General features: G+C 39.9%; 1 protein-coding gene across 3 annotated transcripts in view; it reads left to right on the forward strand.

The window, feature by feature from the left end:
* Positions 1 to 12,975, forward strand: part of Acaca (acetyl-CoA carboxylase alpha) — a 236,173-nt gene that overhangs the window by 201,207 nt on the left and 21,991 nt on the right. For all 3 annotated transcript variants that reach the window (XM_048787899.1, XM_015495351.2, XM_015495352.2), the window contains 3 exons: positions 975 to 1,110; positions 7,874 to 8,051; positions 9,812 to 9,924. In XM_048787899.1, the coding sequence (XP_048643856.1) occupies positions 975 to 1,110; positions 7,874 to 8,051; positions 9,812 to 9,924 (427 nt within the window). The remainder of the gene's footprint in view (positions 1 to 974; positions 1,111 to 7,873; positions 8,052 to 9,811; positions 9,925 to 12,975) is intronic.

The following is a 12,975-nucleotide window of genomic DNA, read 5'->3' on the forward strand; positions in this document are numbered from 1 at the left end:
TAAAAGGTCCAGGATCCTTTCTTTTTCTCTTCAAAAGTGGTCTTGGGGGTATACTGCTATCAGTTCCCCTCCTGTATTGTGGGAGTTCTTCTCTTCTTACTTAAGTAAATACTACTCTGTTGATGTTGAGACTGAAGAGATGGTGCATGCCTAAAATCCCAGCGACTTGGGAAGCTGAGGCAAGAGGATCTCAAGTTTAAAGGCCAGCCTCAGCAACTTATTGAAGACCTAAGCCACTCAGCGAGACCCTGTTTCAAAAAATAAAAAGGGCTGGGAATGTGGCTCAGTGGTTGAACACCCCTGGGTTCAATCTATAATACACCCCCATCCCCCCCAAAAAATGATCTTGATAAACTAGTTTTCTTTTTTTTTTTTTTTAAGAGAGAGAGAGAGAGAATTTTTTTTATTATTATTATTTATTGTTTAGTTTTCAGCGGACACAACATCTTTGTTTTGTATGTGGTGCTGAGGATCGAACCCGGGCCGCACACATGCCAGGCAAGCGCGTTACCACTTGAGCCACATCCACAGCCCCGATAAACTAGTTTTCATTTGGTTTGATTGAATTTTCAGGTTTGTTTGTTTTGCAGTGCTGAGTTTGAATCCAAGACCTTGCACATGTGTTCTACCTCTGAGCTATATTCCCAGCATCCAATTGCCAAGGCTAGCCTTGAATTTGTGATCTTGTTGCCTCATCCTTCCAAATAGTTGGAATTACAGGCATATGCCACCCCATTCAGCTTGACTTTTCATTTTTTAATACATAAAATCTTGTTCATCTTGGAGAAGTTCTCCCTTAAGCTGTGTTATTAATTTTTTTTAAGTTGTCAATGAATCTTTTGTTTATTTATTTATATGTGGTGCTGAGGATCAAACCCAGGGCCTCACACATGCCAGGCAAGTGCTCTACCACTGAGCTACAACCCCAGTCCTGTGTTGTTAATTTTGTCTTCTTTTTTGACTTTCCCCAATAGATAATTCAGCAAGCTGGCCAGGTTTGGTTCCCAGATTCTGCGTTTAAGACCTATCAGGCTATCAAGGACTTCAACCGCGAAGGGCTGCCCTTGATGGTCTTTGCCAACTGGAGAGGCTTCTCTGGTGGAATGAAAGGTGACTAACTTGGTTGTGGGCTACAGGGACAACACTGATTACTGGATACCACGTGACATGGGGAGGGAGTAGATACTGCAGATTCTGGGGGTATGATGACAGCCCATCACCCTAGGCTTTTGGGGGATTATGCTACTCTAAGATACCTTCTGAATTGCAATTCAAATGGAAAAATATGGTATGTTTTATTATTCCTTACCAAATTACAGAATAATCTGTTAGTTACCGAGGTGGGCTACTGTTGTAGATTTTGCTTTCATAGGTAGATATTGTACCGTTCTGATGGTCCTAGAAAGTAGGATTGTACTTGTCCCTGTCCCTCTTTCTGGGCATGTTCTTCATTCATATTACTTTCTAATGTTGTATACTGACTAAGATAGATACTGAAATTAGCACAAACTAGAAGAAAATGAACAAATTCTGTACCAGAGGCTGTTCTTTGTGGTAATTTGTGATACATTTTATTATTATCCACCAACAGCCCTGGGCCAGTGGCTCTAGCAGATTAGACCATTATTATAAAGGCTCTACTCTGTGCTATGGGAATTGCTTAGTGATTAGGAAGTCCATATCACCATTAAATGAGAAACCTCCAATGAGCAAAGCCACTATGGACAGTACATGGAGGGCCAAAGAAAACACTCCACCTCTTATAGTGGTAAAGTGTCCTCTCCAATGCAGAGATCCATGGCCAGGCTAAGGGCAGACTCTATATACATCTGGAGGCTGAGAGAGTATGCTGATGGGTACAAATCTCATTCATCTCAAGATTCAGAAATAGTAGAAGGATTAGGAGAATGGGAGGAAGGAGCTGACACACCTAGGGAAGTTCCCCTTTTATAGATCATCAGCCATGTGGTTAGAGGTATTTATCATTTTCCCAGTGATTTTTCCCTTGCCTGGCTAGGAAAGAGCCCTGTATGATCAGGCTTGCCTCGTAAAATGGACTAGGTTAATTTTTGTTTGGTTGATTTTAATTTGAAAAAATTCTTATTTGCTAGAGAACTACCACATTTTGTGTTTTTGTGCTTTTCTTGGGGGAGATTTGACTATACATATAAATTGTGTACTTTTTTAAACTGTGAAGGTGAATTATTTTTTGACCAAGATAATAAATCAGTGGAAACATTGAGAGTGTAGGTTAAACAAGTCAATCCTACATATCTTTACTGAGTTTCTGAGTGCAAGGAACTATGTCAACCACCTCAGAGCTAACAAAAATAAGTAAGAAACAGATATTACCTCAGGAAGTCAGGAAAAATGTCCTGGGCAAAATGGCAAAGTGATAACTATAAACACAATAGCAGGGTGTTCAAAAGGGGATAATATCATGTGGAAGCCAGTGGGAGGGAGACCTAACACCCCTTTCATTGCTGTATTTGAGGTTCACATAGTGTCAGATTTCACTCCATCTCCACTTCCTTGACTGTAAGATGTATGTTAAGCCCTGACCGGGAAGCAGTGCTGAAAATGCAGTCTTGATGAGTCAGCCTGGAGATGATATGCTAACTAGAGTTCAGAGTTCAAAAGTTTCAGAAGTGTCACTTCTAGGAAAAGCTTCAACTCTGCTACATCTTTTGGCTCAGGCCCAGATTGGCTGCTAGCCCTGTGACAATAAGAACAACAACAATTAAGATTCACTGAGTGGGGCTGGAGTTGTGGCTCAGAGGTAGAGCACTCGCCTAGCATGCGTGGGGCACAGTCATCACAACCAGCACTGCTAAGGGGTAACTTATATTGTTATCCATGATTTACATAAATTGGGATGGAGGGTAAGTGAATTTCCCAAGATGGTTCAGCTAAACAGTGACACTTGGGAGAGTAATATAGTGATGTGGTAATGTAGACTGACTTCTTAAAACTCAGTTGGCTGATCTGCAAGCCCAGAACCAGAACCAGATCCTAGAACATTCTGGAGAAAGTTATGACCCACCTGCTTCTCCCTTCCTTTGGGGATATCCTTGATTATTGTGAAAAGAAATTTCAAGAGCTCAGAAATATTATATTTTATTGTGGTAAAATATATATTGCATAATATTTATCAATTTACCATTTGTAAGTATGCAGTTCAGTAGCATTAAATACATTCACAAGATTGTGTAACCAGCATTAGTATATCCTAAACTTTTTAATCATCCCCAACTTACACTCTGTACCTGTTAAATAACAAGTGCCTGTTCCCTTTTCTTTCCTGCCCTTGGTCAGAAATGAGTTCTTGGCTTAATATAGAGCAGGACCAGTTTTGTCTTCTGAATTTTGGTACTAATGAGTCTGTTTACACATCACATAAGACAGATAAGCTTTAGGGAAGATAGAGATCTATGTGGAAGTAGGAGGGGGAGAACAGCACCGTTCATATTTACATACAGGTCAGGATGTTTCCTGCATATTATCTCATGTAAAGGCACCTAAACTGAGAGCCTCTTGTCATTCTCCACATCCCTTGGGGAGATGTTTGCAGTTTTGGTTTCAATACTGGCTAGGGATTATGCAGGGAGGGAAAATAAACAATTATGCCATCCCTCAGTGCACACAAACACACAGCCAGGAGCCGACTGCACTGTGGGTAAAATGACTCCAAAATTGTGTGTAATGAGTAGGAAAAGATTAGAGACAGTTCTTGCTATGCTGAAAATTGACATTAGTGGAGGGGAAAAAAAAAACTCTTTACTAGTCGGCCTAGGAGGTCTAATTCGAGCAGTAAAAATATAAATAAATAAATAAAAGCTTGTCAAGATGGTATTGGTGCTTTTTTTCCAATGAGCTCTATCTGGCCGGAAGGCTATTCAGCATAATGCAAAATTAAATTATAAAAACTGGCTGAATATTTAGATGGAAGAGCCATTTGGAAGCAGTTTATTTAGACGAACCGGCAATGACCCACAACAGGGAGACATCAAGCGTGAAATTTACTAGAAATTAGCACCAGGGTCCCAGCCTCAGCATGAATAGCTTGATAGGATGCAAATCCCAGTGATATTAAGCCGCCTCACTGCTGGTGCTACAGGGTCACTCTCAGTTGGCTTTTCATGTTATACTTATTATTTTTTTCCTGGGACAGGTTATAAATAACAATAAAAAAACACGTTTATTGAAAACTTTAACTGGAATGAAGTCTATTTTAAAGTCTCTGATTATTTGGATGTTGAAATACAGTGTCTGCTGGCCATAATGAACTCGTGAGAGACATTATGTATATTGAGCTTGTGTATGCCTAATGTTTACCTTCAGCTTCTAACAGATAATCTTGCCCAAACCAACAAGATCAATTCCAGTTTTGAGAGTGTGGGGCACTGTGGAAGCATTTTCAGTCACTCTGCTTCCTTGTTTAGTACATGTGGCTGCCACAGTTTATCCATGTTGTGTAACAATGAAAGCCTTAGGCAGGTTTGGTGACTGGATGCTGAGAACATGCTCCAAAGGCTATTTGTGATCACCATTCATGCAGATGTGCTTTATTTACCCAGAATGCTAGAAAACTCTAAGCTCCTGCCTCTCTGGTGAAGAACCTATCAGTATATTCCATTCCAGTTGCATTTCTCAGGGCCTGAGAACTGACAACATATGCATAGCTTTGAAATTCCCTAGATTGATTTCTAGTGTAAACCCTTGGGGATCCCCTCCCCTGCTACTCTTGACTGTGTCTTCACTCTGTCTGTTAAATAGGAAGGGATTTTAGACAATTTTATGTCAGATTGTTGCCAAGTATTTCAACCTGCCTTTCAAAATATGTGGTTTGGGATACCTGGAGTTCAGTGTAAGCGTATTGATTTGTAGAGTTTGTTTATGTTTGTTTATATTTTAATAGCCTGCTTTATGTTGATACAGGTGTTGATGTTTGCATTGTGGGTCTGTTGGTGTTCCAGGTGAGATCAACCTGGTGCTCTTTTCCTAACAATAAGAACCTGAGTAAAAATTAGGTAGTAGAATGTGGACTTTAGAACCAGAAAGACCTGAGTTTCAGTCTTCTCTCTGCCACATAACTCTTATTTAACTAAGCTTCCATTTACTCACCTATAATTTAGGTATATAAATTAGATGATGTTCTTATGACTGAATGATTCATATGTGTATGTGCCGTCATGATCCCTGGTACACAGTAAGCTAGCTATGATGTCAAAAAAGAGGAACCAAAATCATTACACACAAACGAAAAATATACACACACTCAACTTCATTCTAAACTATTTCCATATAGCATGAAATCAACTGGGTTTCTTTATTTTTTTTTAATTAAGTGAATGAGCCTGTAATCCCAGCTACTCAGGAGGCTAAAGCAGGAAGATCTCAAATTGGGGGCCAGTCTGGGCTAGCTAGTGAAATCCTATCTCAATTAAAAAAAAAGACTGGGGAGATAGCTCATTGGTAGAGCACTCCTAGGTTAATCCCCAGTACCACCAAAAAAAAAAAAAAGACAGGGGGGGAGGGAAGAAAGGAAAATAAATTTTAAGAAAAGTCTTCCCCTTTTAGGAGTTAGATCTGTTCAACACAATACAGAGATAAATTTTAGTATAGATATGTTTGTTTTTTGGTACTGGGGATTGAACCTGGTACACTTAGTTAATGAGCTACATCCCCAGCTCTTTTTCATTTTTTGAAATAGGATCACACTCAGTTGTTTGGGCCTCCCCAAATTGTTGAGGCTGGCCCCTCGAACTTACAATCCTCCTGTCTCAGCCTCTCGAGTTACTGGGATTAGAGGCATGTGCCACCATGCCAGCTAGATATGTTTTTAACAAACATAAATGAATAAAGAGGCTGGAAGCTTTGTCTTCATTTACTTGTAACTTTTTTTTCTTCCTTTTGCAGGTAGAATGACTTTTTGTGCAATCTTCTATTATTTTGTTTTCACCTTTTATCTACACCTTCCATTTCTTCTCTGCACAATACTGACAAGGGCCACTCCTTTCTGTTACTTGTTCTGAAACTGTACTCTTGGCAGCACTGAAAAATGTACTGCTAATTAGACAATTATTTTATTATGTAGCACTGGTTGAAATATCCACTAAAGAATTAATTTAGTTAAAATAATTTGAACTGAGCAATTATTTTCATAACCACAGAATTAGCGTAAAGCGCTTAAAGTCTTTTATTCCCTGCTCTTCATACAGCAGTTGTATAATTAGCAGTAAATTTTTTTGGTCTTTACTTTCCTCCCAAAGGAATAAATGTCTTTGCTCTGATCATATAAACAGAGTATATAACCATACACATTCCATGTATGTTTCCTGGGCAACTTGAAATTTCTGGAGCCTTTACAACCCAGATTGGGGCAATGGAGAAAGGCATGTGCCATGGAGTGGACTGTGAGCATTGATAGTTTGTATATAGAGTCATTTTTACTTTGGGGAAGGTGGCAGTTTAATTTTCCAGTAACTACAATGAAAGCAATTTCTATTTGGCTTGCTCTTAACTTCCTGAAAAATGCTTCTTTGCCTTGGATTTCCAGAATTGATTTATTCCAAATTGAGATCCTCTCTTTGATAGGAAAGTTTGAATTCAGTTAAACCTGTTATTTGGTGTTTAGAAAAGATCCATTGTGGCTCTACTGAAATATCCATTAAACATCTGGAATCATAAACCTAAGACTCTAGCAATACTTTAGAGAACTGGGAAATGGATAGTGGTCCATAAAAAAGTTGGGAAATAAGCCAGACATAGTGGCACATCTGTAATCCCAGCTATTCGGTAAACCGAGGCAGGAGGATCACAAGTTCCAAGCCAGCCTAGTCAATTTAGTGAGACCTTGTCTCAAAAAATATAAAAGGGTTGGGGGTGTAGTTCAGTGGTAGAGCACTTGCGTAGCATGTGTGAGACCCTGGGTTCAATCCTAATTGCCTTCCAAAAGAAAAAGTTTGGGTAATAAATAAGCTCATCCAGCTTTCCAAGGGCTCACTTTATTTATGCACTAGCAGTCCTTTTCTTCAGGCTACTATTGGCCTTCAGGAGTATTCTTTAGCAGAATGAAGAGTTAACTAGGCACTTTATGTGGCTGTGTGATATTTTCTATACATTTATATTTAATTTTCTCTCATTGATATGCTATAAAAATTCAACTATTAAAGAATTAATTTGTTTTTCTTTCTTGTTACATTTTTTCCAAAGTATGTTATATGCTTATTCATTCCCTTATTCATTCAGCAGATACTTATTGAGCACTAACTGTGTTCTAGGCACTGGGTAGGATACTGGGGATACAAAGATGAAAAATAGTTTCAAAGATAAATTTTTGAAAGATCCATTTCCACTAGCTGCACATTTTAAGAGCTCATCATATGCTAAGAATCATGAGAGGAATTGAAAAGAGCTAGAATAGTTCCTTCCTTCAGAAAACTTAATGTAGTGGGAGAGATCACATATTGACATGAAAAATACTCAACGTTTGTAGAGCTAGTATGAATTAATGTGGTGAAACCTGAGAACAGAAATTCAGGGATGATGTAAAATGGATATGCTGTCTGGAGGGCTTGCACACTGTCTTATGAAAAACAGTACAATTCTCTCTTATACTTTGGAGGATCCTCCAGAGTCTTGAGTGGGATACAGGGAAAGAAACCAATCCCGTTAGTCTTCAAGGTGGCCACACAGGACATGAGGTGTCTGGAACCTGTCACCTCCAGCAGTGAGCAGCCTCTCTTGGAGACACAGTGTACAGTAACAATTTTTTTTTTTTTCTGCACATACCATGGTGTGAACAACGTTTGGCAGCACTACTTTGGGGAAGATAAGTTTCATGATTTCTAATTTGTCTCATTCTCTGCAGATATGTACGATCAAGTGCTGAAGTTTGGCGCTTACATCGTGGACAGCTTGCGGGAGTGCTCCCAACCTGTGATGGTTTACATTCCTCCCCAGGCCGAGCTGCGGGGTGGCTCTTGGGTTGTGATTGACCCCACCATCAACCCCCGGCACATGGAGATGTATGCTGACCGAGAAAGCAGGTAGTGTGCCTTCCTGATTTCTATTCACTTTCTCTCTGGATCCTCTAGCTGTTGGCTTCCTCCTGAAGAAAATTATAACCAAGGAAACTTCATTGAATCTGTCCGTTCCCAAAGGACTCCAAGGACAGAAAAATAGGCTTTCTAAATAGTGTTTGCTGGCATGAGAAGGAAACCAGGCTAGAGTCAGGCTTTCTCAGTATAATTCCCCCATCCCAGATTCTTTTACTTAGTCCTCCCTTCCAGCACTTCCAAACTCAGAGAAATTTCTCCTCCCACTTGTTATTCAGATGTGCCTACTCACCGTCTCTTTTTTAGGTGTGTGGCAGAGGGGACTTAGAGTGAGTTGACATGGAAAGACTGGCCTGTAAATCTGAAGTTCTAGGGGTTGACGATGAGGAAACAGAGCAGTCTTCACACTTCCTGGGCTGTTTCTCATTATCTATTGAATGAGCTGGCTGGTCACTGATGTGCACCACAGCACCCTCATCTATGATTCCAAACCAAAGCTTCTTCATTCCTTTGGAGCCTAAGTCTCTGCTCTGGCATTCCAGAAGGCTGGAGAACACAGTATTTGTAGCACCCAAAAAACTTCAAGAGAGAAGCCCAAGTGTGTTGAGAGGTAGTTCCTGAAACTATTTAAGTAAAACAGATCAAACCCAGCATCCTTTCATAATGTGTTCTCAACCCTTTCTTAAGGAGGTGAATTCCACAGCCCATCTCCTTTACATTTTCTATGTGCATTATTACATCCAATCATTTTATTAGAGCATCTCTTATTCCCTTTTTCTAAAAAATTCAGCCTTCTAATTCAAAAGCTGTTTAGGAAAATACCAGTAGTTTTATCATCAAATCCTTAGGCTAGTGTTCTACATTGAGGGGTTTATTTTTACAGCCTAAGCTAGGCCCTAATCAGATCTCAGATCAGAGATAGTTGTTCTTCAGACTCTGGAGAGTCCAGTCCTTTCACTTGCCAGGTTTAGGCAAGTCTTTTAACTTCCTGTACTATAGTTTTCTTACCTGTAAAAGGTGAGTAATAGCAACATCTTACATCACAGTGGATGTTCACTAAGCAAAATATTGTGGGGATTTATAGATAAGCACTTAGAACTATGCCATGCGCATAGTAGGCATCGGCTCTAATTTTTTATAAAATATTAAAATCTCTTTTTTAAAGGTGTTTAGAACAAAGTTACTGGTGATAGAACACAGTATTCCCACTGGTATTCACTAAAAGCAACCCTGAGACCTTTCACTTTGCACATTCTCATAGCAGTGGGAAGAATGTTTTACCTACTGCTTTGCCTGGCCTACTGTCTGATCCAAGTCCTACTAGCAGACTGACAGCTGTGGTGTAGGGTGATCAACATCAACCCCTCACTTATTCAGCCTAAGTGCTGGAAGTGGTTGCCCTACCTCTGTGCCTACAGCATCTCCCCACCCCCCACCCTTGAAAATACTGTGATTCCTGTCACCCTTATCAGCTATCGTTGGTGGAATCTGTATTCTCCTTATAAAATGGAAGTCAACTGGCGGCTAATGAGAATTATTTTAATTGCTTTTTTGCCAGGCCTTCCTCATACCTCACTTAGATACTTCTCTGGTGCTTTCCTTTCTCCCTGGGGTGACTTTTGTGAACCATGGGTGGGCAAAACCATAATGAAGCTATTTCCTGGTCCACAAATTGTAACTGGCCTCATTCTGTTGTGTCTTTCCTTTAAAGTGCCTCTATTTCTGTTTTGTTTTCTTTCTTTCTGATCCAGGGGATCAGTTCTGGAGCCAGAAGGGACAGTAGAAATCAAATTCCGCAAAAAGGATCTGGTGAAAACCATGCGTAGGGTGGATCCAGTCTACATCCGCTTGGCTGAGCGATTGGGTATGTCTGCTTGTCCTCCTGGCAAATCAATGAGCCATTCAGCTGATTTGTAATGAGTGCATTCATAGGCCAGGGGAGGAGGCACTGAAGCATTTGATCAAATTCATGATAATCTTTATTTACTGTCCTCTATATGGTAAGAACCCTGGTAGAATGAAATAGTGTGTGTAATAGGAGGGAAAGTGGGCTCTAAAAAAAAGCAAAAGTTACACGATTTTTCTTTTCAATATTTTCTCACAGTTACAAGTAGCCCACCTTTCTAGGACATTCTTACTGCGAATGCTCAGCTAGCTGTTGCTGTTGGGGGCAGGCTAATCAGGCGGAGAATATGTGGGATTTAAATATGTCCTGGTCTGCTTGTCTCTTTGGACAGCCTGTCTCTTTTCTGAGGGATGTGAGAGTCAGTGTCATGTATAGAAAAGCTGGAGTCTCTACTTAGGCAATGTTCTGGGGGGGTCATCCTGGGCTAGAGAAATGGAAGTAAAGGTTGTGCACTGTGTGCTTCCAAACAGTGACTGCCATAGCTATCACCCCGGGAGTGTCCGCACTTGATGCTTCCAGACATTACTCTGTGTTTGTTTATTTTCAGAGATTTTAGAAGGCACTCGTGACTTCAATAGGACTAAACTATGGGAACCCTACGTTGAGTCTAGAGTCCAAACGAGTATAAAAAACTGCTTTTCTGCTCAGGTCTCCCATTGTGCCCCTTGCTATGTTAGTAAAGATAATCACTTAGGGTTCTTTTGTTGGCTGTTTGGGTTTGGTTTTTCTAAAGGAACAGAAAGAGTATCTTTAAAATATAATGAATCTCAGTGAATACAAGGAGCAAAAGAGAGATGTTAGCTCATTTTTGTTCCAAAGAGTAATTTAATTACAAAATACCATTGGTGGACTCCATGTCTCCCCATCTAGGGACAGAAAAAACTGCCATGTTTGCCTGTAGTGTGAAGACTGCCTGTCCGGGCAGTTGGAATCCCGAGCCAGGCTGCTTGCCTAACATGGTAACTTGGGTTACAATAAATTCTGTTTCTGCCCCATTGTTTGCCTTTAGGTAACTGCCACCAGTAACTCTAACCTACTGCAGCTTGATCCGTTTATGGGAAATGCACACATACAAGAAGAAATTGGCAAAGTTGTTTCGAAAATCTATTGCCACCCAGAATTGTTGAGGTGTTTTTTTTTTTTCCCCCTTTCTTTTCCAAACAGGATAATTACTTCTGACCAACCCCATACACTTTAATTAAAGTAACTGCAGCTCCAGAGCAAGTTACTTACAACTGTACATAGAGAGAGCTCTAAAAGCTTCAGCCACTGATAAGCATCTCACTTAGATGGCTCATAATTGCTCCCAGCATCCAGCAATCGTTGCTGCTGTTTCTACCACTAATTCTGTACAAAGACAGCAGTGCCGCAATTGCAGGACACGGTGAATTACAGAATTTCTTTTCTTTTTTTCTTTCTTTCTTTCTGTTTTTTTTCTTTTTTTTTTTTTTCTCCTGGTTTTCTTTCTGGCCAATTTAAAATTTGTCAAAGTCGGTCTTCTTCTGGATCACTGCCCTTTGATATTTCGCGCACTCCATTTGCCACAAACAAGCCGCAGGGCCGCAGTTCATGCTGACTCTAGCAGAAGCAGAGAGAGCTCCATTTATCTTACACTGCCTGCTGAATTCCTACTCATTAACTGGGGGTTCACTGCCTCTTTTTAACCCCCCAATGGCTGTTATCATCCCTTCAGAGTAACTGGGTGGTGGGAAGAGGGATCCTTTCTACATCTGTTTGCAGAACAATTGAACTGTGAGGGGTGTGGGGCTGAAGCTTCTTTCTCTTCAAGTAAAGTGATATTGCTCCCACCTTCACCCAGCACCTCTTAACTTTTGAGGCACACAAAGGGGAGAGGGAGGAGATTCCCAAGTGATGGCCGTTTAATCATTTGTTACAAATCATCTCATTATCAATTTCTTATCCACACTAAAGAAAATCATATTTGTTTAACCTTGACCAAAGTGGTACTCAAGAAGGAATCTGTAGTCTTCGAAAGCGAAGCAGGCTTTGGCCCAGGGCAGCTTGGGAACATGAGCATTGGATTTGGAATAGAAATAACTGTGTGAAAGTCTTGGATATGTTGCTTGCAGGAAAATTGTTGAACTTCTCTGAACATCAGTTTCTTCATCTATAAAGTGGGGATAACACTCCCACCTAGCTAATGTGAGGATCAGATGAATGTGCCTTTGCTTTGAATCTCAAAGCATTTTTCAAACATGGAGGTTGGCATTATTTCTTTTCAATCATAATAAGGAACAGTGATGGCCGTATTTGGTATTAAAAATTCTCTGTGGCTTGGGCCCACATTAAAAAATACAAAAGTGGGTCCAACTCTCTGGCATTTGCAGTTTTTGAGGAATCATACACCAAGGTATGTTGATGACAGAGCAGATTAGCACACATGCACCAGAACATACTATGAACCCAGTTCTTTTGGGGTTCACAATGATTTTTATCTCCTTTCACGATGCCTGTAACCAAAGACTGTCAAAATGCCTTTTCACAAAGTGGGAGAAAATGACTTTATTTTCCAAATTGGGAAATTGAGGCAAAAGAGAGGTTAAATGAATCTTCCAAGAAATAAAATAAAGGCATATAAAATCCCAGAATAAAATTCTCCTTCCCTATGTTCTGCTCTTCTCAAGATTTCCTCAGATTTTACCTCAGCTGAATACTGAGCCTGATCTAAATTAAATGGGGATTCTTTCCCTTTGTGATCTAAAGCCAATTGCACTGAGAAAATCTGATTTAAGGAGAAAGCCTGTAGAAGTGGATTTTATCTTATATTCCTGATCTCTTCCCAAATCAACCTCTATGCTGGGGAGCACTCACAGATCTCTTCGACAAACCAGTACATAACTGATTGTGTTCAAAAACATAATTATGATTTTTTTCTCTAAGGATAGTGAATAATATTTAATTTCTGAACAGTTATCTTCATTTCTTCCAGAATTTTTATTTATTTATTACTTATTTGTTTATTTTGGTTCTGCACATTTAATTTGTTTT

This window comes from Marmota marmota, unplaced genomic scaffold (assembly GCF_001458135.2).
Source record: "Marmota marmota marmota unplaced genomic scaffold, marMar, whole genome shotgun sequence".
In the NCBI taxonomy this organism is placed as follows: Eukaryota; Metazoa; Chordata; class Mammalia; order Rodentia; family Sciuridae; genus Marmota; species Marmota marmota.